This window comes from Cryptomeria japonica, chromosome 3, assembly GCF_030272615.1.
Source record: "Cryptomeria japonica chromosome 3, Sugi_1.0, whole genome shotgun sequence".
Taxonomy (NCBI): domain Eukaryota; kingdom Viridiplantae; phylum Streptophyta; class Pinopsida; order Cupressales; family Cupressaceae; genus Cryptomeria; species Cryptomeria japonica.
Genome location: NC_081407.1, coordinates 945,264,646 through 945,292,340, shown reverse-complemented (window position 1 = coordinate 945,292,340; position 27,695 = coordinate 945,264,646). Strand labels below are relative to the sequence as shown.

Genomic DNA, 27,695 nt, shown 5'->3' with positions numbered 1-27,695 from the left:
ATTTTAAACTTAAGGGCAATAAAATATTCTGTGTATATTCCTTTCTATCATCTACTCTTCAATGATTATCACATCTATAAATTGGTCTCAATGCACCTAGTGATTGATCTGCGAATAATATGACATCAATGAAATTTCTTACTTTACTAGACATTTTCATTAGGAAAAAAATCAATGAAGCTTAATTGTAAAATCTGTGATTGTGGATTTGATCCACAAGCTCTAGAAAATTGTAATAAAATAAAAAAACAGCATAGGATTTTAGTTCAGATGCGGTCTTAAATATTTCACATTTTCCCTATCTGCAGGTAGACAGACCCAACTATATTTACTTTTAGTAAACTGAATTAGTATAAGCCTCTTTTATTTTCTAAAATTAACACAAATGACAAATATAAAATAAAGCAAGTGTCAACCAGATGCTAAACCTTGCCAGGATCTGAAAGAATTGCATATGCTTCAGCAATCATTTGAAAGAGCTTTTCTGCATCCCTGCGGACCTCATCCCCACATTCTTTCAAGATCTCATCCTCTCCAGCATCACTCCGCACTAAGAACTGCACAGCCTGTAACATGACTCAATCAAAATCAAGAAAAAAACAGAACAAACAAAGAGACTCTAGATATCACACACAAAACTTGTCTTATGTAGATGCTTACATCATTTCAGAAAAACTAAATTACAAGACAAAATTTGTGATCCAACATATTTAGATGAAGCATTCCCCTAAATATGCTGATCCTAAAAAACTATGACCTTTTTTTGGATAATCATCCTGAAAGGGATAGAGAATTGCACAAAAACAAATAAAAATATTCCAAACATGATTTTCACAAATCAACCCCTTAAAAGGATAAAGTAAATGTTTAACCTTGTCTGGATGATGTTTAAGAGCAGCCTTCCGGTAAGCCTTCTTAATCTCAGCAGCAGTACTTGAAGGATCAACTCCTCTGTAATCACCAAGAACGTAATAAATGGTAGACATACAAGGAACCAATGGCAGATCAACCCTCACATAGTTAAAAATTAAGATCCTTAGTGTGAATTAAAAAGCAGTAAAATGGGCACACATTTATCACAAGCTTTTCAAATAAAACTTCCTTTTTTATTAAATTCTAACTTAACATTCAATCAAAGTATATCAGCTTTCATTTGGCCTTTTCATTCAATGAAAAGGACATACAAATTAACATTTGGCCTTTTCAAATTAATATTATGCTGAACGGAGAATTCACATGAGTTGACATACAAATTAATGTGCATATACGACAGAATGAAAAGGCCAAAATACTACAGCTACAATAGGACAATATGTAGACAACTAAATCTACTGCTGCTATATCTCTGCCTCATCTATACCTGAATCAAAATCAGACTCAAAATCTGAGTCCCTGTCAATATGAGGGACTGCCTCTAGTTTAGCCATGCCACATAATGGAAAGTCCTCAATTGATCTGTAGGCATATATACAATCAAAACCTACCAACAGAAAATCTTCAAACTTGTGACATCAAGCGTTTGTATTTAGTCACTTCCAAACTTGCACTTTTTTACCCTGCTGCTGACATATACAAAACCATGATGCACAATTATAGTATGAATTCAATTGTGACTCCTGGAAACAACTACCAAGACTTGCAGAGACCAAACTGAAAGCGATTCCTGAACTTGCTATCAATTGTTATTCTCTTGCACCATCCTCCGTGACCATTAATGACCCCAAATTATCTAGTACAAGAATGTTCTATGTAATTTGTGAAGAGTGATGCACCAAACCTAAGTTACCGATTCTTCACTAAAACCCCTGGATCCTGATTCTGATTCTGCCCGGGTCCTGGTCCAAGCCTGATTCCCCTTGGATTCCTCCAGGGTCCTTCCCAGGTGGCTGGGTCCTCAATGATTATTCATCATCTGCAGTGCCTAATTTTGGGGCAAATTAATAAAGTAGTGCTGGCTGCAAACTGTACTATTTAAATTGCAATTTCATATACGCTGCAACCTTTTATAAGGGGTGTGATATGACCCAAACTGCTATTCAAATTGCAATTGTCATAAATACACAGCCTGTCATCATTGGTGCAATCTGATCTTTATTTCTATTTTTGTTGATTTCTTCATACTGTCATAAGGATGTGAAACTGCTATTAGTGATTTCTTATTGGTCAACTGGTTATCATATTGATTAGTAATCAGGTCTGAGATCTTCCAATAGTTAGTGGCATTATTTATCAATACATTTTGCTGTCCTACTAACTTGATGACTGGATCTGGTATTGTCAATATTTTCTGAGGGTTTCAAGACCTAATTGAGCATCATTAATCAAATCAGTTGCTGCATCTATGCAATCCACTGTATGAGTGTTTATTTTGATTTTATTTCAATCTGTCATAAACTAAATAAATTCGAGATTACATTTGCTCTCAGCTGCTTTTATATCATTGGAGTTGATTTTATGTTATATATATATATATGGACATACCCATACCCGTACCCAAGGATAAAACAAATTGCCGATTCCATGAATCCGTACCCGAATCAGTAACTTAGCACCAAACCATTATTAAATTATCTGATGTACTATGCTTCTTAGATTGTTTTATGGCTCCCTTAGAAAAATTTGAAACCTCCCATCTGTTGCCCGAACTAGAAATTGAATTAATGTGGGCTTTATCTTTGCACCATTGTAACATATCTTTGCACTAAACAATCTTTTTGAGTTATTCCTTTGCCACATAGAGCTGTGCCTACAGGCACAGATATAGTCTTTGTCACTTCTTGTGTGCCACATGGTCAAAATATGTGTTCTCCCTACTGCATATCATATAAATGGTGTAGCTTCATGCTTTGTTATATCACCATGTTAACCCATGATTTCTCAGAATGGATCTTTCAGATGCCTTCCCAAATCTTGGTATTGTTGCATACTCTACCTGCAGCGGTCTTAATATTTTATTGTTTTACTGGAGAATTGTGAATTTTCTCAACTTTTCGAAGGGGGGATGGCTGGCCACCCCCGAAGTTTCCTGCTGTTTCTGAGCTGTGCCCAGAACATTTCCTGAGAGATTCAGAGTTAGGGGAAGGCAGGGGAGGCATTGCCAAGGTATCCCAGCATCCCCAAAACATCCTCAGTATGAGGCCACCTGAAAAAGGGCAGGGTATGCATCCCCAGGTGTCCTTGCTTTCTTCTCATCACATAGTTAAAAACAGTTGAGAGTCGCATCTGTGGTTGATATATTTTTTACAAGTATCACAGTTGAGGTTGAGGAACATTCTCAACCCCATGCAAAGGTTGAGTATCATTACAGATAACTTTTCTTTATTTTTTAAAAAGTTATGCATGGAAGTTCCTAACAATTTGAAGCAGGGAAGACATGACACCAGTGATCTCAAAAATCAGAAGCGAATTAATGCTTCTACAGCTGAGTTATGATGCTGCAACAAGAAGCAAACCATGATTTTGACAGAAATTTTCATTGTTTCACATTAATCTGCTAATTCAAAATCCAGTGAGCAATTTAGATTGGACAAACGGTTTGATGCTGCATCTCAATCCAAAATGATGCTTCAAGTTATATCTAATCCTACTCACTAACCAGGAATGCAATATTATATAAGGCTACTAAACAAGAGTGGGTATATCATTTACAACCCAATTTAGAAAAGGTTCAATATTACATTCACACCAAAAAACTTAATATAACTGGACAAAAAGGCATTTGAAAACAGGTCGATTGGGTCACCAAAGAGAAGGAAACCATACAAGATTAAGTAATGATCTAAGGGAATCCCCTTTTTCATATCCTCTTGTGCTTTGCTTAGGCGTTCCCGAGCATCTTTCAGATCTTGAGCATTACTGCATGAACTTTGTGTCCGTCTCAATGAACCTCCTGTGACATTTCGTTGCTCAATCTCTTGAAGTGTTATAAGCCTCTCAAGATCACTAATTGCCTGTCCATAGTTACGTATCATGTTATGCAAAATGGATCTCCTAGAAATTGCCTGCAACAATAAACAAATGATAATGAGATATTTGAAGAACCATAAACTCTGCCAATTCTTACCAATGACAGGTCTCATCCCATTGCCTAACAAATATATTAATATGTCAGGTTAACTTAATAGATTTTTGAAAAAGTAAATTCTTTTGCATTGATGTTAAGCTCTTAATGGTAAAAATTTACTTCCCCCAGTTTTGGCAATAAAATTCCTTGGGCATATTGCAATGTCTTATGGATTCCTGTTTACCATTGTTCTCTACAGATTGCATTTGTCATAGAAAAAACAAGAGCAATCAAGACAAATTTGAATGCAGCTATTTTAGAATTTTCACAACATAAATAGAATCACTTCGAGAAGGGCATTGCCTTGGCCCTAAAATATATATAAGATAAGCTGAAACATGATTCCAGCCAGACAACTACAAATTTAACAGTAGCATATGTTGACTTTCAATTCTGCTTGAAAAATTAAAAAGGGAAAAACAAACTCGGACCTTAAGATACTTTGAATCAAGAGCCATGGCTCTACTACAGTCTGCAATAGCATCTGCAATGTGGCCTTGTGCATGAGAGGCAGCAGCTCGATTGCAAAAGCATACTGCAGTAAAAGGCCTTGATTCAGTATTGCAAGACAAAGCAGCAGTATAATGCTTCTCTGCTTCAGCAAATTTATTTGCTTGGAATGCTTCATTCCCTGCAGCCTGCATAAACATAAATGTCAAAAGGTAATATATTTTTCATTTGAATAATAATTCTAAAAGTAAACCTTCACATTAGAAAAATTATGTTTGAGAAACAGAAACTACTTCCAGAGACTTCAAACTATGGTCAAATGTAACTTAATTAACAGCAAATTAAAAATGCACATAAGTAAGCGAAACTAAAATTACACCCAACATGTGCTTATAGCGTCCAAATATATTTAAGGATTATTTGCCTCTTGTTAATACTAGTTGTTCCTCCAAACACAGTTATATTTACTATCCTGTGTGTGGCATTTTGGTGCCAAATGGCCGAATAATCTAGGTATTCCTCATAAAATGTAGATTAAAATTTTTCAAGTAAAACAAAATATTAAAAATTGAAATTCCACAAAGTTACCTTTAACAAATTCAACTTTGAGAAGGAAATGAAATTGGCTTTTGACATATGATGATTAATAACAAACATTTCAAACTCACTGGCCTGAGCATAGAGTTGTTTCATTCACTCGATCTATGTGTCAAGATTTTGCATCATCAAGTTGAGCAAGTGAACAACATGTGGTGTCCAAAATATGTGCTTGCATCTCACCTCACCAACAACCCTGCAGTTTTAAAAATTTTAGCATCGTATATTATGACTCGAACAAGGTTTTGAGTCCTCACAGCTTTAATGGACTCTATGAGAAAGTTGGAGATGAAGTATGTATCCCTCACCTACCCCACTCACAATCAATCGCCCTCAAATACATTGCCCTTTTAGGGCACATTGCAAGGGCATTAATCAGGGGAGCTAATTTTCCAATCTTTCCATCCATAAAAATTAATGGACGACCCCATTTCAGCCCATGAATCATTAATGGTTTGCAATGAAATGTCTACAAACTTTCCTTAACAAATAATGTGATCTATTCCTTTTCACGGCCAATACCTATATACCTTATAGGTGCCTCATTTATACCCCACCATTTCCTACTAGTGATTCTATGAGGTTGAAAGGGAAACCACTAGTGTAGATACGTGAAATGTTCTCACTAGCATTGTACCTCACTTCATTCTGAAATGTCATTTTAAATGGGCTCACATCATTTGTTCTTTTGTTGGAGGAAAGAGGGTCTAAAAAGGATGGTGTTGTGAGAAATGGATATGTGCACTAGAGTGTTTGAAGGCCCTATAGATGGTCTATGGAATCCTTTCTTAGCCAAAGGATGAGATATTGATCTAGATTTCTTGACAGCACTGTCTATTTCTTCTTGCTCTTTGGTATGAGCAAACAATCTGTCCTTTTGTAATGTCCCCAAGTAAGTTTAACCATTTAAGACATCATAATTCCAACATTCTCAAAGCAAATAGAAATAAAAATAGAAATTAACATCACGATGGAGTTTAACTTAAAAACCTTACTACCAATGTAAGTTTGGAAAGGATTATGATCTTGAATAGGACGCTTTGATACCTCAGCGTGACGACTCCCTCAGGGTTTTTGGATCCAAGCCCAGGACTAATTTTGGGACGACACCCTCAAGGTCTTACATGGGTCGCTGATCTCTACCCATCTTGGGATAGACGCCCGATGCTTTTACACAAGCCTTTCCCTATTCATTCATACAACCTTCCAACTACATTCATATTAAGGATTAACAATTTGTTTATGTCTTGTTTAATTGTTCTAACTTGTTCATTTGCTAGTTACGGATAAGAGTTTGTATGATAAAGAATAAATAGTTCTACATTCATACATGTGTTACGATAAGAAATTAATTATTGAATTATTGCGATTTTATTAAAACACTGATATATTTGGCATCCCCTTTATGGTTTATTCTAGTAATCATGAATTAAATTACTGATGTTGTATTTTGCTGTATTATGGATGATTTGCATTAAATATATATTTCTGTGTAAAGTACGTGTACCTTGGCAGGATCGCAGCGGAATTCCTGTAAACTGATCCCAGACGCATATTCCCAGCCTAAGGAAATCGTATGCAGTGGATGTCAACCAATGGCGAGTGATTAGAGCAGTGTATATTCAGACTGAAGTCCAGACGTGATTTTTCCTCAGCAATTTCCTCCCCTTTATATCTCTCAATTTGAGGGAGAGGTCACACCTCTTCATCATGTATGCCTTTTGGAAAGAGTGCAACTCTTCATTATTTCTATCGTTTGAAAGGGACACAGCCTTTCATAATCAGATGTGCACTTATTATTTAAATCAGATCTGCACTTCTCCTTTCCAAATTATCCCCCCTCTCAAATGAGGTTCTCTTCTCCCTTTTATATCTCATAGTTGAGGGAGTCACAACTTTTCCTTTCATGTCTTTTGACTTTTCATTAACTTAATTAATTTTTAATTAATCATATTTAATTATATTATTTTATATTTTAATTTCATTTTTAATGTTTTAATTTTATTATTAAATTCTATTTCAAAGTGGGGACATTACACCTTTTAGCAATTATTTTTTGCTAGCCCACCACAAGTTCCAATTTGTTGGCCAACAGTCGCACATAGTAAGTTTTCACCTAACAATAGGAGCTCCTATAATAACTTGAGCACTCAATACAACAACAAAGATAACCCAAGTAGCAAGAAGTTGCTCAATCATTGTCACATGTCACCAAAGTGGTTTAAAATGATCAATTTTAAAAGCTCTAGAACCATAGACTAAAACTCCCAATCATTCTAGACTAGAACTCTATCTACACATTTTAAAATAAACAAATATCAAGGAAAAACACAATAATGTAACCTTAAGCTACTATTACTTGTTGAAAAACTGAATAAAAAATTAAAAACAACAATAGACCATTTTTTAAATGACATTGTGGAGCTTGGAAAGAAAGTTTTTTTAAAACCTTATAAATAAACGTATCTTAAATGGAGATTCTCCTTGATGCAAGCTCCTTGATCTCCTTGGCACCTATCTAAAGCTCCTTGAGGTGTAGGGATAGTGAGGGTACAATGTTTGAACACAAACAAAACTTGCAGCCCTAAGCTAAATAAAAATGGAGTTTAGGGCATGGATGAAAAGTAGGAATGTATTTTTTCTTTTTTTCTGTGTTGCTAGTGGCTTCAAAGTTCAAAGTCACTATTTAGGGTCATCTAGGGTTAAGTATGGTCTTTTTAAACTTATTTACTTATTTACTTTTGTTGAAATTTTGACTTTTTTTATGCTTTGTGGGGGCAAGTCCTCGGGTTCAGCCCAAGTCCACTCAATCTTTTACCAAGGTTTATAGCTTCAGCTCAGATACATCTAAGATATACTGGGGCAAAACCCTATTTAAAATTTAAATCAAAGCTAAACCCAGACTGGGGTTCATACCCCATCTGAACTGATCTGAATACAGGATGGGTTCTAGCTGAGCCTGATTACAGAGACTGTCAAATAAGAACAAATAGCTTAAAAATTGAAACAAACTATTGGTACAAAATTATTTTGGTGCTACCATTTGTCAAGGTCATAAATCCTTGACCATAGCCTGAAACTGAAAATAGGTAGGCAAACATTTTGCAAACTCTGCGAGTACTCTCTGATATTTTTACTACATGAGTTTTTACAGATGGGAAAACGCAGGTAAAAATGTCAACGCAGGTAAAATACTGGTTAAAACTTGTTTTTCACATGCTTTTTTTGCTATAAAACCATGCATTTTCTCTTTGGAGATGTCAATTTTTAATTTAATATATTTTGTAATTCAATTTAGCAAAAAAAATATGTTTTTTTAAGAAATTTTGATTTTTAGTACTTTCCAAGTTGTTAAGTTTTTGCCAATTTTTGGCCGAATTTTTGCTGGGTCAAAAATTTTGGGCTTGCTGAGTACTCTCTGAGTCCAAGTCTATAAACTATGGGTATGCATTGCAAAACTTAGGAAGAAAACAACTTTCAGAAGCAGTCAAGGGTCCACAAGAACCTTTCAATACCCTTCAAGAACATATTCCACTCCAGAGTACCCCAAAAATGCAAAAAAAAACATATATTTAAAAAGAAAAATTGGAAATTTTTAGAATTTTGTTCTAAAATACCATCTAAATAAACTCAAAATGCTGGCCAGAGCATTGTCCCCAACATTTCTATTGTCTTGTTATTGAGAAAAATGCTGAAATGTTGAAAATTTGTTTTTTTTTATGTCTGTGGGTCTGAAATTTGTTTCTTAAATATTTTGTTGCTTAGAAGATTGTTCTTTTTTGGCAATTGTAATGTCCCTAAACATAAAAAACAGTGCTGTTCTTTTTTAACTTGCAATATGCTAAAAACTGTAAAAAGATTGTTGCTTTTTAATTTATATTGTTCTAGTCAACCATGTCGTGGTATAGTGGTATTTAGGTGTGTTTATAAGTGCAAAGTCTCCAGTACAATTCCCAACTATGATGAGGTCAACAATTTGCCCAATTGATTCTCTCATGATGAGTCATTAATGGAACAATTGGTAATGAGATTAAAATTGTCGGCATGATAAACATGCTTAAATTCTCATCCTTGTATGGTGCCATGTCTAGGTTGGGGCCAACTGATATCCCCTAGTACTCATAGCAAAAAAATTAAAATATTTCTTCTTGTGTCTATTCATGATCAAGATTACTTACTTGAAAGACAATAAGGAGTTGGATTTGGGCAATCGAGGGCAGATGAAATATTACATATAAAAAGTTCAGTTGGGAATGCTTTCTATGTTGATTGTCCTTCCAAGATGTTGCCAAAATATGCCAAGGGGCCAATCAACAATCAAATCCCTTTGAGCCAATTTGTAGTAATGCTTGATATAAAAAAGGCACATAATTCAAGAGGGATTCAACATTGGAAATGCAATATTTGCAAGAATGAAGGGAAGGGCAACCTTAAAGGGGTTGAGTTTTGTAATAACCTAATACTTGAGACGAGGGGAGAGATGATCATATTGCACCATGGAGACATCAGATCTGCTGCTTACTCCAGGATCCCTAGATAGGAAAACTTACCTCCCACAATTCCCACTTTTGAGCTAAGAAGAGTGACACAAGGTGGGAAATGAAAGATTGTGGGTTCAGCATCAGCTTCAAACTCGCTTGTAGATATGTTCCATATACAAGCTAGAGAAAAGGCGAATGATGCCATTGACAAATTCCTTTTTGCCAATGGTATTTTGTTTCATGTTGCTTGATCTCTTTATTTCGTAGAGCCTTTCCCCAAGGCATGCACAGCAAGTTCATCATGCATGCCTCCTAACATGACAAAGTTAAGGACCAAACTCTTCGAAAGAACTAATTCCAATGTTAACTAGCTAACTGAGAAGATGGAGGTCACATGGATGTCTCATGACTGCAACATAATCATGGATGGTGGATGTGCATTAGACATTGTCTCCTCATCAATGTCATACTTACATGTAAGGAGGGCCCTTACTTCCATAGAGCAGTTAATTGTTCCAGAATGTGCAAGGAGACAACATTCCAATTTCATATCTTGGGAGATGCCATTGAGAAAGATTGGTCATCCTAATGTAGTGTTTGCAGTATGTCATACCCCTACAAAAGATAGCAGGTCTATGCCATTGAGATTCAAATAAAAAAAAAGAGAAGATGAAGCACTTGTACCAAACAGCGCTTTCTGTTAAATCTGCATTATCTCATCCACAAATAATGGGTATTACTCATGAGTGTGGTGGAAAATGTATATGACTAAAAGGCAATGAGCAAAGGTGGCAGCCGATTCCTTTGAAGCCTTCAAAAACTATTTACTCAGTGTTTGAAATATCTAATCCCAGCCAATATGCCGATGAATTCCAAGGTGAATCCCTTTAATGGTCAACAGGCATTTCTCTTTTTAGAAGACTCGATTAAAGATCTGATAATTGTTTGTGATCTTATGTATTGCCTCAGCCACCATCTTTGGAGAGGTTTAAAACAAGTTTAGGGGAGTGCCCAAAAGAAGATAATTAATAGTGCACAAAATAGAAATTAAATTAAGATTAAACTGTTAAGAATGGTCAACCAGCATATGTAAGATTTTGTCCATTGAGCAAACTAAAGATTTAATCACTCAAGCCATATGTGTAATAGGTGTTTCACGAAGACAGCCATTAAGATGAGTTATATGTTAGTTAAGGCAGCGGTTAGTGAGTAAAGGATGGAGATTACTTACTTTCAAAAGGCAGCGATCAGGAGACATGACCTTTTAAATGGATACCTCTTTTCAAAGAGATGTGTCTCCTCAGTGAGAGATGAAGGTATAAAGGGAGTAAGAAATATATATGCAAAAAAAGGGAAGGAGAAGAACAGATCAGTGATTCAGATCATTAATAAAGGATCAATCAAGAGGATTGTCCATTCAATCAGGAAAGTCTGAGAAGTAACAAGCAATATACATATTCATGTATAATTTTAGCAAGTTTCTCAAGAATCATTGAATAAGATTATTCAAGGGATTGATTGCCAATAAATCAAGAAGCTTAGGATTAGTAATTATTCATTTGATTTTCATAAAGAAATCAAATTAGGAATTGGCAAGGAAATATAATGGGGAGATGTAGGAGTACGCGTTCCCTCAATTAATTAGACCACACATTGAGTTGGATTGCTTGTGGGCAAAGGGGTAGGATTGATTTGGTTGGTTGTTCAGTGCTCTTGGGCTTAGTTGTGGAGGACAGTCTCCCAGCGCCTTATTGTGCTTTCTCCTCAAGTTTCTAACATGGTTGGTTATTAGGAATAAGCTATAGTGTGCATATTTACAATAGGAATCTTCATTGTCATTTTGTTTGATGTTAATTGATTATTTTCCTAATTTCAATTGCTATTGTGTAGTGAGAGAAAACTCTTGTAAATAAATTGTATCACTGGATTTGTTAATTTTTGTCAAAAAAACAGTATGTCCCAAAAGGGGACATAACATAGTACAGATGTAGCATGCATATATGGTAGCAAGGAAATTAGTTAACACTACCTACAAGGACATCTATTAGACCCCAAGTAGCATGCATGCAACAAACAATGCATTGAAGGACATTGAAAAGGTTGCTTAGGACAAACAAAGTTGTAGCAAATACTGAGGAGGTACAAATATTTATTAGCAATCTCTACACATTGTCGCCCATCTTTTGATCCCTTAAAAAAGGAAATACTCAGCCAATGGAGATCAAGTTTATGTCCATTTTATTGGAGAGAATACTTAAGTTGTAGGAAGTTAGGAACCATTGTGACTAAAGATCATGACACAATAGTGGACTAAATAAGGGGAATCTATATAAAAGAAGAGGAAGAGGGTGAAGGAGGTGGTAATTAATTATACATTTTGGTCAGATGTAAGATACATCAAATCTCATGCATCCCTAGTTGTCACTCATGAGAGAGACTCCACTCTACAAATTTACCATAAGCATGTTGGTGGGAGCTCTATAGGCCACCAGGATTGCTGCATACATTTTCTATTTGCCTCCTCTTGCAGGTTTCTAGTTAAGAGGGTGTAAAGTCCCCTGCTAGGGTCTGCCATTTTCCCAAAAGGTTGAAATACATTACTATGCATTATTATGTTTTAATTCATGTTACTAAACTAACGAATCAATTATTATTCGTTATACATTCAATATTTATTATATTTAGATCTATCTTAACTTCTTTCCTAACCCTAATGAGGGGTGGGGATTTACTGTCATAGGGCGCTGACACCAACTACAAAGAGGCTCCCTCAAGGCCCAGGACTACATCCCTACCCATCTTGGGCTCACCATCACTTGTGATGGGTTTACTCACCTTTCCCTACACACACACCAGCCTATCCTCTCATAGGCATTAGCAAATGAATTAAAGTCTAGGCCATTAATATTATAGTCTCTCATGTCCTATGAATGTATATGAAATTAAGTATGACTGTCATACATATTGCAGTCTATATTAATATTAATATTAAATTCTACATAAGAACATTATCAGACTTCATATATTAAGCATACATGCTAAGCACATCCCCATGCATACCACCACGAACAAGGATGTTACTAACTGTAACTTAATAACAATTTTGATCTGATCTGATCAATGGTGATATCATTGGAGGCTTTTGATTCCTTTCCTTTATATCTCTCAATGTGAGGGAGAGGTCACACCTCTTCATCATATATGCCCTTTGGCAAGAGACACACTCTTTCACCATTAGCACCCTTTGAAAGAGTGAAACTCTTTATTATTTCTGCCCTTTGAAAGGGACACAACCTTTCACAATCAGATCTGCACTTCTGATTCCCTAATTATTCCCCCTTCAAATGAGTTCTCTGCTCCCTTTTATACCTCATATTTGGGGGAGTCACAACTTATCATTTCATGCCTTTTGACCATTCCTTAATTTTAATCAAATTTTAATTATATATTTAATTAATTTCATTTTTTTTTTATTCTTTTGTATTTTAATTTTATTATTAAATTATATTTCAAAGTGGGGACATTACAGAGGGACAAACTTTCTTTTAGGAGAATAGATAAGTTTGTTGGTGATCCCTTTTGATCACAAGAGCCCAGCAACACAGTAGCATGTAGAGCACAAGGAGCCATAGAAATAGATGAGCACCAAAAGGTGCAACCAGCATTGATTGGGTTACCATTGTGTTGTGACCATTTCACACATCACCCCATTAAAATGGGGACCCCCTCTTTTTTGCTTTTGTTTTGCCTGTTCTTCTCTCTGCTTTTAGGATTTTGAGTAAGTGAGTGAGTCGTCTGGACTAGGGTTAAGCCTTAGGAGTTGCCTTTTGATATTTTCAAGCCGAGTCCAGTCTAATTTTGAAAGATAATTAAGCATCCTAACTGAGATTGCAATTTTGAAATAGCTTGAGTCTGTCAGGAAGTTGAGTATGTCTCAGGATGGGTCCAGTCAGGATTTTGAAGGCAAATTCAAGTTAGGTCTAGGGGTTAGCATTTTAATGATGGAATTATTCATTTTGTCTGGGCAAACTCTAACCAAAATTTTGGAAGCAAGGTAACCGATTTCTGGACTTAAAGACAACTTAGCCCTGCATGATGAAGTGATTTGAGGACCTAATTTTTGATATTTTGGCTTATAAGGGCAAAATCGCTCCTGTCCCTCTCTCAGGGACCAGGGCGAAAGTGATATTTTATGCATCTTGGTTATTGACTTGTTTTAATTGTTTTGTGCAGGATCGCCAGGGGATATAATCGAACATGAATTGAAGATTTTGAAAATTTTGAAGACTCAAAATGACAAGTTTTTAAAGGTTAAGACCAAATCGCTCCTGTCCCTCACTGAAGGACCAGGGCGAAATGGTTTTCTTAGGTCATTTTGGGCCTTGGTTGATCGAACTGAAGCATCAAGGACACAATGAAGGATGAAATGAGCATAAAGGAGTATCCAGACTTCGTCGTTGACAACGAAAGATTGAACTTTGGGCCTAACAAGACAAAATCGCTCATGTCCCTCACTGAAGGACCGGAGCTTGTTTTTTAAAGTTGCACTGTCCTTGCAGGATCAAGACAATTTTATGATTAGAAGAGATCAAGGAGGGCATGTTTTGTCCATTGAATATAATTTGAGCGACCAACTAGCAAAGAAATATGCTAAGATGACAAAAATCGCTCCTGTCCCTCACTGAAGGACCAGAGCTTGAATTCCAAGTTCGCCTTATCCTTGCAAAGATTTAAATGATTTCGCGATTTGAGAAGGACAAGGAAAGTGCGTTTTATTCGTTGAATATAACTTGAATGGACCACAATGGAAAAAATCAATCCAAATTGGCTAAGGCGCTCCTGTCCCTCTCTCAGGGACCAAGGCGAATTTCAAAGGGTAGCTCCTGTCCCTCTCCCAGGGACCAGAGCGATTTTCTCAAAAGACAAGTTTTTGGCAAAGGTGGAGCCAAGTTTTACGTTTGGGATGAGTAAAGGAAGGCGTAATCGCTCTATTGAAGATAATTTTGGAAGATTGCAAAACACAAGTGGAGCCTATTTTGGCCAAGGCGCTCCTGTCCCTCACCCAGGGACCAGGGCGAAAAATGCATTATCAAGTCTTCCCTTCCAAATTTGGTCGAATCCAGGCCAAGGCACAAGATGGCGATGACATTTGAAAGGCTTCAAGGGAAAACAAAGTTGCAAAGACCGCAAAACTGGACGAGTAATGGCCAAGGCGCTCCTGTCCCTCACCAAGGGACCAGAGCGAAATATTCAAGTATGCCCAATTTTAAAATGCCACTTTCGTTTCAAACATTCAAGATGGAGTAAGCAATGACGTTTTTTGCCTTGAAGGCAATTGGAAGTTGACACGATCAACGGTTTGTACCAAGAACTAAATGGCACTCTTGTCCTTCACTCAAGGACCAAGGCGATTTTCATAAAAGCAATCATTCCCTTCCAAAGCCACGCCAAAGCAAGGTTGTACAAAGTCAAAAATGTCTTTCAAAGGGCGATGAACAAGGAACCAACCCTAAAAAATTGACTAACTTAAGCACAAATGCAAAATCGCTCCTGTCCTTCACTGAAGGACCAGGGCGAAAATCCTAAGAAGGTCAATTTTGCCTTGAGGAAACAAGCAAAACATGCATGAAAACGAGAGATGATGATCATTGCCTACCTCACATCATGAATTGGCGATTTGGAAAATGAAGTCCAAAGATAAAAGGTAGAGCGCTCCTGTCCCTCACCAAGGGACCAGAGCGAAATCTTCAAATTTGCCTGATTACCTAACATTTTGGAGTGTCACTTTCGTTTACAAGACTCAAGATGGATTAAGGAACAACATTTTACGCCTTGAGGATGATTTGATATTGATATGATTAAGGATTTGTGCCATGGATTAAAGATTGCTCCTGTCCTTCACTGGAGGACCAGGGCGATTTCTATAGAATCAATCATTCCCTTCCAAAACCACGTCAAGGCGAAGTCATGCAAAGTCCAAAATGTCTTTAGGAAGACGATGAATAAGGAGTTAACCTCAAAAGTCGACAATTTTAGGCTCAAAAGCAAAAAATCGCTCCTGTCCTTCACTGAAGGACCAGGGCGAATATCCTTGAAGGAGCTCATTTGGTATTGAAGAAACGAGTTAGACATGCATAGAGCAAACGAGGAAGATCATTGATTGCCCTGCAACGTGAATTGGCGATTTAGAAGATAAAGATCAAGGGCAAAAGTAGAAAATCGCTCCTGTCCCTCTCCCAGGGACCAGAGCGATGTTGATAGATGTCCCTTATTCCTCCATGCTTAGGCGCCAACATTTTTTGAATTGCATTAAATGCCAAATTTGCTAAAAACGTGAAATATTTTAATTAAATGGGCATTTAATGAGTTCGCGTGGGCATTTAATAATTGATTTTAGCCTTTTTTTTAAAAATCGAAATTTTGAATTGCAAAGGCATTTAAATTAATTATTATTAAATTGAATAAAAAGGAGTGTGCTTGGGATATTATTTTAATAAAGGTCAGCCTCCTCTTTATTTAATTTTTGTTTATTTTCGCCTATTTTTCAAGTCGGCCTATGGGCAATTGCAAAGCATAAGCGCCTATATATGGGAGGTACTTTCAAGCATTTTAATCCATCATTCAATCATTGTTTACATGCGATTTGGAGAAGCAATAGAAGGAGCGAAATCTCATCCAAGAAGAGGAGCGAAATCTCATCCAAGGAGAAGTGCGAATTTTGATCCAAGGAGAAGTGCGAATTTTGATCCAAGGGGAGGTGCGAATTTCAATCCAAGAAGGAGTGCGAACTTTGTTAGAGGTGGAGCGAGTTTCCTTCAAGGCGTTGAAGACCCAAAGGGTGGTGAAGTTGATGAAGGAGGTGCCTTTGCTAGAAGACTTCGATCTTCATTTTGCCTAGCGAATTTCTTAATTTTTGCATCGTTTTTTAGAACTAGTTCTCAAAGAGAGGTATGGCAAGATCTCCCTTGTTCAAATTTTTGAAATTTTGAATTTCCAATTGCATATTCGTATTTAGGAAATGATAATTCAAAGATTTATCATGAAGTTTCCTAAATTTAAAGCTTAAAATCCAATCTATATTTTTACGTTCCATGGTATATTGCTCATTATGAAATGTTGTGTAGGTGTCAAGATGGCGACCCCAAAGACAGGAGCATCCACCAGTCGTCCAGCCCTTATGAAGGAAGATCAAAGGAATGAAGAAATGGAGACCAAGATCGTGTCAAAATGGAGCAACATTGGAGATACCAACTTGGGAAACTTCAGTGTCAAGAAGTTTCGAGAGGTCCCCTACATTGGAAAGCCATCACCTGTCGCAAGGAGAATAATTGAAAGTGGCATTATCAAGGCGGCCGGCTTCCCTCCTGCAATCCAGTGCCATGAGCTGATGATCGAGTGTGCCCACCATTATGACCCACAGTCAAGATCGATCGTGTCCAAGGAAGGAAACACTTTGGCCTATCTTTCAGATGAGGCTATCAGTGAAGCTCTCCATCTGCCAGAACATAAAGATATGATTTACAAAAGCTTGGAAGGAGCAAGATCCATGTACGAAGATGATCCAGACACTTGCTTGAGCATCATCAACAAGAATTGGTTACTCAAAAGTCGTCCTCGCCTGAGCAAGATTCCCAACACACCACATAGGATCGACTTCCAGGAGGAGTACAGAGATTTGATAACCTTACTCAATCGAGTTACAGGGGCTCCTCAAGCCTTCTATTTTGAGAAGTGGATGTTCTTCTTCATCCAAGTGATAGTTCAAGGAAAAGGAACAATTCATTGGGCTAGAATTATTAGCCATTGCTTGGACGTGCAGTTGAGAAGACTGAAGGCTACCAAGTCATTCCACATGAGCTCATACATCATATATGCCTTGATCAGAAGTTTTGAGTATGCAGGACTACCTCACAGAGGGGCGATTGGAAGAGGACCTGGAGAAGTCAGAGTTTGTGACTCTTATGTTCATTTGCATCATCCACCTGGGAGTAATTACAAGTTAGTCAATGATACCTTCACAATGAACATCACCAGGACACTGCAAGGCGGGATTCACAATCGGCTATCTCAAGAGGCACAAGAACTTGTAAAGAGGTATGGTGCTTGGTTTATCCAATTCCAGAAGTTTACATATATCAGAGTTCATGGGTGTCCTTCACCTCCATATATGTTGCCAAGATATCCGACAGACAGGATAGTACTACTTGAGGTGACTAGGCAGTTGGCAGCTTATGCGAAGGCATTCAGACACAGGCATGGAAATGGGATTCCTGTACCTATCATACTAGGGAATTCAGTTGAGGTATGTCCTAATGTTCCAGCTTTAGATGATGCAGAAAGGGAGTTGGCCTTATATTCATTTTCATTCTTTTCATTGAGGGAGAATTTTGATCCTTATGGATATATAGAAGAGACAGTTGGTAGAAAATACAAGCATGAATGTCAGGTAGAGGACTTTTGGATGAATCTCTTAGATGATTTAGAAGTAAAAAGAAAGATGCATTCCAGATTGCCTTTGGATTTCATCAGGAAATGCAAAGTTTACAGAGTGGCCGATCAAGCTCAGGACAGTGGTAGGCACCTCCAGTCATCATATGATAGAGAAGACAAGGCAGTAAAGATAGATTGGAATGAACCTAAGGTTGTGGACTTAAAGGCTTTGATGGCCCCAGTTTTGTCCTGTACTCGCAGATGGGTTGATGTGCAACACCAAAAGTTGAGAGAGCAAAACATATCTATGACTTTTACTTTGGAGGAAAGGACGGCAGAAGGAGGAGCAAGCGCAAGTGAAGGCCATCCTCATCCTAGATGCACAAGCGAAGGCAATCCTCACCCCAGAAGCGTAAGTGAAGGCAATCCTCATCCTAGAGGTGCGAAGAGGAAGGAAAGGCCTGAGAAAAGAGAATCTTCCAAGAAGAAGCAAGAAGCCAATCGAGATCGCTCATCCGGCACATCTTCTCGACAGGAGAAGAGGACACTTGAAGTAGAGGAATCTATGGAATCAATGGTTCAGAATGATAAACATGAAGGAGGACAGGCATCTCAACGTTCATCAAGTCAATCTCCCCAGGTCAATGAGCTACATGAAGACCAGAATGACGATGAAGCGACATCTCCTCTCCGGAAAGAAGAGCCACTACATAAAGAAATACAAGTTAGAGAGACAAGGTCCGCCATTCCAGATTGGTTGAAGGAGAGACTAACAAGGGTGATTGTGATCGAAGACGAAGATAATGTGATTGATTTAGATAGCCTTGTCGGAAATTCTCAGGGAGTAACAGAAAAGAAGAAGACCGCCAAAATGTCCAAGATGATCAGAGATGAGACAGGGTCCAGGAAGTTGCAGATAGCTACACCGACAGTGGACAAGTACGAGGGTGAAATCCTTGTAGAAGAATATGATGTAGAAACCGTTGAGCTTGGTCCACTCACCACCGAGCAGGCATTGGATGAGGCAACTGATTCATTTGAGGGACTTAAAGACAAGCTTAGAGGAGAAATGGAAAAGAATAGAAAACTTGAGAGAGAGAGAGGTGCTTGGAGAGGCTACTTTAGCCACCTCAGTCAGCCTTTGGGACGGCAGGATCCAGCAGTATCTCCTGTGCAAGCACTTCCCCTTGAATCAGTTGGTGAGGCAGAGAGAGTTAAGAGCTTAGTCCAGCTTATGAGCTCTTGGATTGACAAATCCCATACAGTTGTCGTTGAGTTTGCAACAAGAATGATGCAGACCATCCATCGGGCTATCCAGGTCCTTGAGATCATCCATAACCTAATGATAACAGTAGCCGCCTTTGCTCATACTAAAGATGTTATCATTCCTGTTCTTCAAGTAATCAGGCAAACACCAAGGAAGACCTTAGCACAAGAAAAGATAATGGATGGAGGAGCTCATAATTTACTCCAGTGGTCTACTTTACTCCAGATGAAGGAAGTTCTTTTTGAGGATACCAGCGCCAAATGCAATCAAGTGGAGGAGGTCATCCATCCAATCCAGGACAAGGTGTTTGAGGTTTTATGCACTATTCTTGGTAGAAGGATCGAAGTTGAGACAGATGTGGATCTTCAAGAGTTGGAAGAAAGGGTCAAAGTCATCTTTTGCAAAGATGAGAATGTTATTTCAGATGAGCAAAGAGATCAAATGTTTGCTACTATGCTCCTGATTGAGAAAATCAAGGAACTCGAACCTGAATGGGACGCAGCTCTTCTCAAGGCCTTTGATCAGATTATTCACTTGGAAGAACGAATGAGGAATCTTCCCGAGATTCCTATTGCTGAGATTGAGGGAATCGTGTCCAGATTCATTGCATATGCTAAAAAGGAGCATTGGAAAGGAAATAAGGTTCTAGAAGAGAGGTTGTTATAGATGACATGGCACCTTAATTGTCATTGGTCTATGTTTCCTAGATTTTTGTGCCAAATTAAATATTTGGCTATGCATTTAATATTGTTCAATAAAAAGGGAACTTTTGTAATAAAACCCTAATTAGGGTTTAGGTGTCAGAATCTCAGCCGTTGATCTTCTTTTGATCTGGGCCGTTCATTGTAATTGAGGATGCTATATATACCCTCATTCATTTTCATTTTGTAATTAGAAATAGAGCAATAAGAAATAGTTAAAAGATTAGAGCTTTTTGGAGAGAAGAAAGTTATTTTGTAGCAAGATTGAGTTTTGAAGAAAGAATTTCAAGCAATTGTTGTCTATTTTGGCTTTGAGATCAATAAAATATTGAAGTTATGGTGTTTTATTGCAATTCTTGTGGCTATCTTCATGGTTGTTTGTTTTCTTGAATCATTCTCAGTCGAAGTAGTATTTAAGTTTGAAGGACTAAGTGTTGGGCTTGATTTTGGTGAGATTCACGTTCCAAACCACTAGCTTCTTACTGATTGTAGGAACGCCTTGTGTGGTCAACTGGAGAGACTTGAATTGTTTAAACCTTCAATCGTCATTGAGCTTTGGATATGTGCCTTTGTGGTAGTGTTCATGATCCTTGATGAATTGAGAAAACATTTGTTACCTTAGAAGATCGCATCAATTTCAGTTAGGTTGTTATTTCATGACAATATTGAAATTGGTAGAATCTTGCCAAGTCTAGCCTACATTAGGTCATTCTTAGGATTAGATTAGAATTTATCCCTTGCAAACCCTACCTTTGATCTTTTTGAGAACTTGTTAGTTTAGAGAAATCTTGTTCCTACAGCTTGGAGGACGTAAGGCCCCTTGATGAAACAGCATTCACAACGACCACTGGTGCTTATCCACACGTAGAGACCCTACATAAAAGAACATTGGAGTCACCCTGATTGATCCTTTTTTCCGACATCTTCAGCAATCAGAGACTTTATTCAAGAGAGGATAAGGTACCCTTGGGTATTTTATTCTGTGTATGATTGTGTACAAAATACACGTCAACACATTGTAAAAGGCAATTGAGTCCAGCAAACCCAATGGTGAGAAGCAGTTCTTGAGATTTCCATCACATGATGACTCTGATTTTTGTGTTTGTTACTTAGTGCAACTATGGATTGCTTGTTTTGACATTTTGATGTTTGTCATTCTTACATCTGACTTCTAACTCAAGTTTGTACCTTTGATTGATGAAATGAAAATCATATTGTAATTATCCAATGGATTATTGGATTAATGGGCAGTCAATGCAAATTCAGCATTGTATTATGTTTCAAAAGTTCAACTTCTTTTAGTTTATTTAAGTTATATTTAAAATTTTAAAGTGTTTGTATTTCAAAAATTCAAATATCATTTTTTATATATTATTTTAATAGCCATCCCTCAATTGCCCCCAAAATCTTTTAAAAATGTCACCCCCAAAGTTGCGTCCCTGCACCCCCTGTCCCTAACGTGGCAATACACATGCTACTCATGTGGTTGATGATTGATGTATAGGGGACATTCACAGATACAAGTGGTCTAGTTTATCTAGATGAGTTTTTAGTTTTTGATGCTACATGCAATGAACATTTAATTTATTTGATGCCAACTATCATTTGTATTAGAAGCCAAAGTCTAGCTAAGAGTTTGACTCAATAGCTCCCTCTCAACATAGCAGTCTACAAACTAGAACTACCATCTCATGTAAAGATGCACTGAGCGATCACTATTTCATGTTAATTTCTCAATCAAACCCTTATCAAGATGTTATTATTTCCTTCTGACAGTTTATATCAGTAGAAGAAAGATCAGATAACTTGATCAAATGGTAGAAAAGAACAAAGAGATTGGGAAACAAAGAAATCAAGGAATGCCTCATTGAACAGTTTGATAGACCTATAGAGAAAAACTTGAAGAAAGTTTAGTTTTGCTTGAGAAACCAGACTTGTCAATGGGGATGAGTTTTTTCCCAAGGAATGCTCATCTTTGGAAAGATTTTTTCATGGTCTTCATCTAGTCTGAACCTATTGAGTTTTAATTACTAACATTGAGTGGTTTATGTGTGGGTACTAACACAATCACTACCAGTTGCCTAATCCCATTCCCACAAGTAAACTTTTTCCTATCATGGAATCATAAATATAATTGTCCATGTCAAGTTGTAAAGTTTTTATAAACATATCTCAATGGCTATAGCTTAGATTAGAATTTCAATTAAACTAATTCAAAACTGAATGCATAGAACAGTCAACTTAGCAGTCAGCTGCATTTTCAATTATTAGAGAATCCTTTAAAACAATTTCTTATTGTTTTTACACCAGTTTTTCAGAAATCTTGCAATTGAAACAATATGCCCCATCAGTAAATTCTTTTAATAAACATTCCATGTTCCTAAGAAATGTAAAAGGCCTGATGATACCTTATGGTGTAAGAGATCACGGATTGTAGCTATCAATGGTGCTAATGTTTCCATTCTTTGTCCGGAAGATCTGCAAGTCCCATTATTGTATGCATTCAGACACTTTTTTTAGTACATGTCATCTACTGAATAAAAATAAGAGTAAAAAATCATTCCATTGCATGCCAAAAAAAAGGTTGTACATATTTCTTACCTAACAACTGTAATATTCGCTTCCTCATACTTTGAAAGTGAAGTAAGTGCTTCATCGAGTCGACCTAAATAGAATTGTGCCTTTCCATTCATTTGCAACAACTGTAATTTTATGGGACAATTACACTTCCCTCCCCAGGCTTCTACATTGTTCATTTGGTCTTCAATGTCACTTTTGCCACAGTAATGATTCTGGTTGAAAGAAGTCCAGCCTTCTTCACATAATTGTATTACATCCTCATACTTGCACAACTATGAAGAATGAAATAAAAAGGAATATAAATCAGATAATAATGCATGAAAACACTGAAAGAAATTGAAACTTGAACATGCACTTAAGAAAAGAACATTAAAAATGCCTGATTTGAAGAAAAATTATTTTATGTCATGTTCTCAGTTTGAATACAAGCCAGACAAACAATAGACACAAGTTACTTACTGATAAAAGAGCCCGGGTCTTCAATTCAAGCAACTTCTCAGAATGTGGGCTGGTTAAAAGAAGCTCATTTACCAGACTCAATGAATTTGATGCATCTTCTAATTTTTTTTTAGTCAGTAGCTTTACTGCTTGAACCATCTTCTCTTCCACTTGCTTCCAGTGAAATGGCAATAAAATATTTCATGTTTGTCAGAAAAAGGAACTTGGAAGGATGCAACAATAATCAAGTTTTCATTGCATCAATACTTTGGAATCATTATGTTTATTAATCTTACAAACTTCATCACAGTGATAATGTGTGGACTTTATTCCAATCTAGTGGTTAGAAAAAAAATCCCAGTATGAAATTTCAAATACATCAAAAGCCAAGTAGATTATGAGGTTTATGAAGCATACTTCGAGAAATCATGCAGAATGCATACTTATTTGCTGAGTACTGTCTTAATTTCATTAAAAAAAGGAAAATTAATTATACCCTACAAATAGAGTCGCATATTAATCAAAAATTACTGCAAACATAAAATTTTGGGTTTCGATGAAACATCTAAATATTGGAAGCAAAGCCTCTAGCAAATATGACTGCAGTCAAAGACAAGATAAATAAATAGGAACAAAAATATTAATTTTAAATCTAGTAGCCTTGAAACAGTTAAATAGTAAAATACAATGTAATCAAAATATCTTTAGCTATATCAGTGGATAAAATAATAAGGTAAAGACCATAAAGAATAGAAGATGCAGATGCAGGGGCAAACCGAGGGGAGGAAACGCACCCCTGCAAATAATGGACTGAAATACTCCTGCAGCTAGCTAACAGCAATGAAGCTTTAAATATAAAGTCAAAAAGTACATATTATATATATTGCAAACCATGTTCTTGGGATAGAATCTGAACATATAATTTTTCCAACATATATTTGTTTTATCAAGATTTACCCTCATCTGCTTTCTAAGGCAAAGGCATTGACATTCATTCACAATTCTTCAGGGTCCATAGTAAATGGCTTCTAGATGATAAGAACAAGTACAATTTGTTAAGCTTGAGATCCAAAGTTTTGGTTTTATTTTTCATTTATATGAGTGTATTGTTGGGGCATGCTTCTCCTCATGAGACATCCCCTTTGTCAGAATTCGTTTATTCGTAATTAGTTAATGTAGGTTGGTTGGGTGGTTGAACGGGAAGCTTCCCATATGACAATTTTAATAAGAGCCTTTATAAAGGCCATTGAAATCAATGTACACATTCATTTCCGCATAAATACTTTGAGAGTGTGTTTAAATATTATTTGCAAAGTAGTTTCAATCTGTTTGGATTGTCAACAGTGGTATCAAAGCTCCAACTCCTTTCATCTCTATGCCTATGAAGGCACTGAGCAAAGAGATTTGAGTAAAAAATTATTGTCATAGTATTGTACTGCCATGTCTATTTTTTGGTATTTGCTATTTATTCTGGGAAATAAAATTTGGACAGTGTAATGTTCCTTTAGCAGGTGTCCATGTAAGCGCCAGTTGGGGACCCTTAGCCTAATTTAATTCCCATAGGCTAATTGGGATGAAAAGGGAATAATTAATTAGTTAAATTAAGTTGTCTAAATTCAGGTGACTTCTATTTAACTATTTATGGGGGCCCAATATAAAGCTAAAATTAATAAAGTTGCTATAGCAGTAAAATGAATATCATTTTATTATTTTCAAGAAAAGTGTATAAAAAGAGGAATGCGAAAGCAAAAAGGCATTCTTGGCATTTTTATTTTACAAAAACCCTAGTTTGGAGAAGAGAGCAACTGTTCATATTCAGCCTAGGATGGGAACCCTCCAGTGAAATCAGTTTCAAGGATGAAAACCCTCCTAGCCAATCTAATGGTGGATTCATTCAAAATCAAAGTTCCCAGACTCGGACTCGGCTCTGACTCGGCAAGGCTGACTCGGCTCATGACTCGGCTCGGACTCGGCAATGACTCGGCAAAATAAGAAAACCCTTAAATTTAAAGATTTTTAACAATTTAAAACTTGTTTCATACACCCATTATTGAATTAAGGTTAAAGACACTATAACATCATCAAATAGAAGCTAATTTCATACACCCATTATTGAATAAGGACAGTTGAATGCACGTCAAAAGTGATATGCTTGTACTACTGCTGTTGTGTGCTCTGTGAGTCGTAGGAGTCATTACAAATTTGATTTCAGTGGTAACTCGTATTCAGAAATTTATCTCTGCTATATTCCTTTAGTACCAACAACAGTGGAGGATAAGAGCATCCTATTATTATTTGTTAACTGCTGGCAAATTTTCTGCCACAGAATATTGAGGGTCGGGTTTGTATTTTATTCAAATAATGCATTCCATTCTCCTTGCCTTCAGTTTTGGTAAATTGATATTTGTGAAAATTGGGTTACTTTGCAATTCAATTTAGAGAATGTGTTATATGACAAAATCCATCAATCTGAAAACAATAAAATCTTAAGGCCAATCACATTAGCAAACCATTTTACAAATTACCAGCAGCGGATTAGTTGGGGAAGGCAAAAAAAATTGGTTCGACCAAGGGGTGGCCTCTGACAAATGGCACTCCAACAATAATTCTTCAATATTGCAACTGCAAGACACTCACCCCAAATCTGGAAAACTTGAAAGGAACTCATCAGATCAGATCAAACTCGGACCCGGCCCTGTTATTTTTGGGATCATATCAGACTTGGTAAGTGACGCCGGCCGGGTCACGACCCTCCCTGACTTGCAGCAAGTCAGGCGAGTCACGCCCACTGACCCGTCCAAGCCCGGGTCAGGGTCACCGTGACCCGGCAGAGGTCACCCGGCCCGCTGACTCGCGTGACTCGCCGCGAAATTCACAATTGCACGTAGGGAAGTTTTTTAACCAAGCATTTGAAATAATATTTTCTTCAGTTCATGGTTGTTGCCTGGAGAATTAGTTTTAAGGTTGTTTTTGATAATTTTTTGCAAACAAATTTTTATTGATTTCATGGAGGAAATTCTGGTATGGACAGCTGGGTGAATTGAAACAGCAGATTGAAGCAGTTGCTACACTTTGAAATATTATTATTTTCCCAAGGCAGGTCGCTCGAGGGAAAAGGAAGAATCATGACAAAAGAAGAAGAGCAGTGACTCAATTGGAGCTGGTGTTTGCTGAAGAAAGGAAGAAAATGGGAATTAACAGGGGTCATGGGACCCATTAAAACACCCAACCGCAAGCCTTAGTAAATTCTGTAGTGTGTGAAAAGATGAGGAAATTGTAGCAGAATCGCAGCATGTTTTAAGGGTTTTAAACCCCTCACAACATACCACCTCCCTTATTTGGATATTACAAACTTAACTCCCGGTCGTTACCTATATATATCCTATATTTGGCATAAAAACAAGGACGTGAAAGTGACAAGCAGCCATAAAGGAGGTCGCATTTGATGATACAGAGGTCTGCAATCTTCACAACAGCATTTGGAAGGGTATGGAACAGCAACACCAATGGAATACAGGTTTGGAAAAAGAAACAAATTCAGTATAGCTAGTGGTAATAGCAACTAGAATGGATACAATGTATAAATCAACCATCTAGAGGTCAGAGCACTATCTGTTTATTTGTAAATGTAATGAAATTTATCATGTTACATGTGCAATTTAAGATAGTTAGAATTGAGTAAATCAAACATATTCCATTACTTTAGTTGTTCAATTCGTGCATTTTGTTTAACACTTTAAACTTTCACCACAAAGCAAGAACCTTTTGGTGAGACATTTCATCCAACATTTGTATTAAAACAAGCAAATATAGCCCAACATATTACAGTGGTATCAAAGCTGGTTTTCTTGCCGACCTGTTGAGAGTTGAACAAATTGATGCAAACAGATAACTCATATGTAGCCTAGTGAAAGGAAAATAGGTAACATCAGAGAAACTTGAGAAGATGGCAATTTAACTTTCCAGAAACCCAGAAAGAAGAGATTCTTTTTGCAGATTTTCCGGTTGAGGAACAAGTGGGAAAGAAGAAATGAAGGGGATAGCTCAGAAAAACTCTTAGTGACCTTGCTAGAGGACAGCAGCAGTTGGCTAACCTTCCGACACAAATGTCGCAAAACATGAACATGTACAAGGCTGATCAGAACAATGATAATCATGATTATGATGAGTAAGCAACTCTGAGAATAGCAGAGTCAAACAACATCAAGACAGATACTGGATCAACAACAGACCCTTCGTACCCAAATTCCTAAGCAAAAAAAGAAGTTCCAGAAGGTAACAGGGGTCAGCAGACTGATGAGGAGAGTTATCTAAACTACTTGTCTCTAGGAGATGAGTTTCATGCAGCCATGTACTTGACTAATTTTTGTCCACTTAAAATTAAGGAATAGACCTAGGAAGGCACACCTAATCAAGGATTGCTGAGAAGATTGCAAAATTATCCATTCCTGCATTTGATGGCTCTGGTAAATGTACAGCATAAGCATGGATTTAGAAACTTGATACCTATATCTCATTAAATTCCATGTCTGAAAATGATGCCATAAAATATGCCACAGTTCACCTGGAAGGGAATGCCCATGAATGGCGGTACCATGGAATGATGACATAGGAACATAACCTTATAGACTCATTCATAATTCAATCAAAAGCTCATTGATAGATTTGATAAGAAGGATCCAAAGTTG

The 27,695-nt window shown here is 37.0% G+C and overlaps 1 protein-coding gene across 3 annotated transcripts in view; it reads right to left on the bottom strand.

The window, feature by feature from the left end:
* LOC131038924 (uncharacterized) overlaps positions 1-27,695 on the bottom strand; it is a 92,328-nt gene that overhangs the window by 45,286 nt on the left and 19,347 nt on the right. The window contains exons 4-10 of one of the 3 annotated variants that reach the window (XM_057971512.2): positions 23,029-23,181; positions 22,591-22,841; positions 22,398-22,467; positions 4,495-4,701; positions 3,763-4,001; positions 873-951; positions 417-566 (exon numbers count right to left, since the gene is read on the bottom strand). In XM_057971512.2, the coding sequence (XP_057827495.2) occupies positions 423-566; positions 873-951; positions 3,763-4,001; positions 4,495-4,701; positions 22,398-22,467; positions 22,591-22,841; positions 23,029-23,181 (1,143 nt within the window). In that variant the 3' untranslated portion in view covers positions 417-422. The remainder of the gene's footprint in view (positions 1-416; positions 567-872; positions 952-3,762; positions 4,002-4,494; positions 4,702-22,397; positions 22,468-22,590; positions 22,842-23,028; positions 23,182-27,695) is intronic. The other 2 variants (XM_057971511.2, XM_057971510.2) reach the window with 2 other exon arrangements.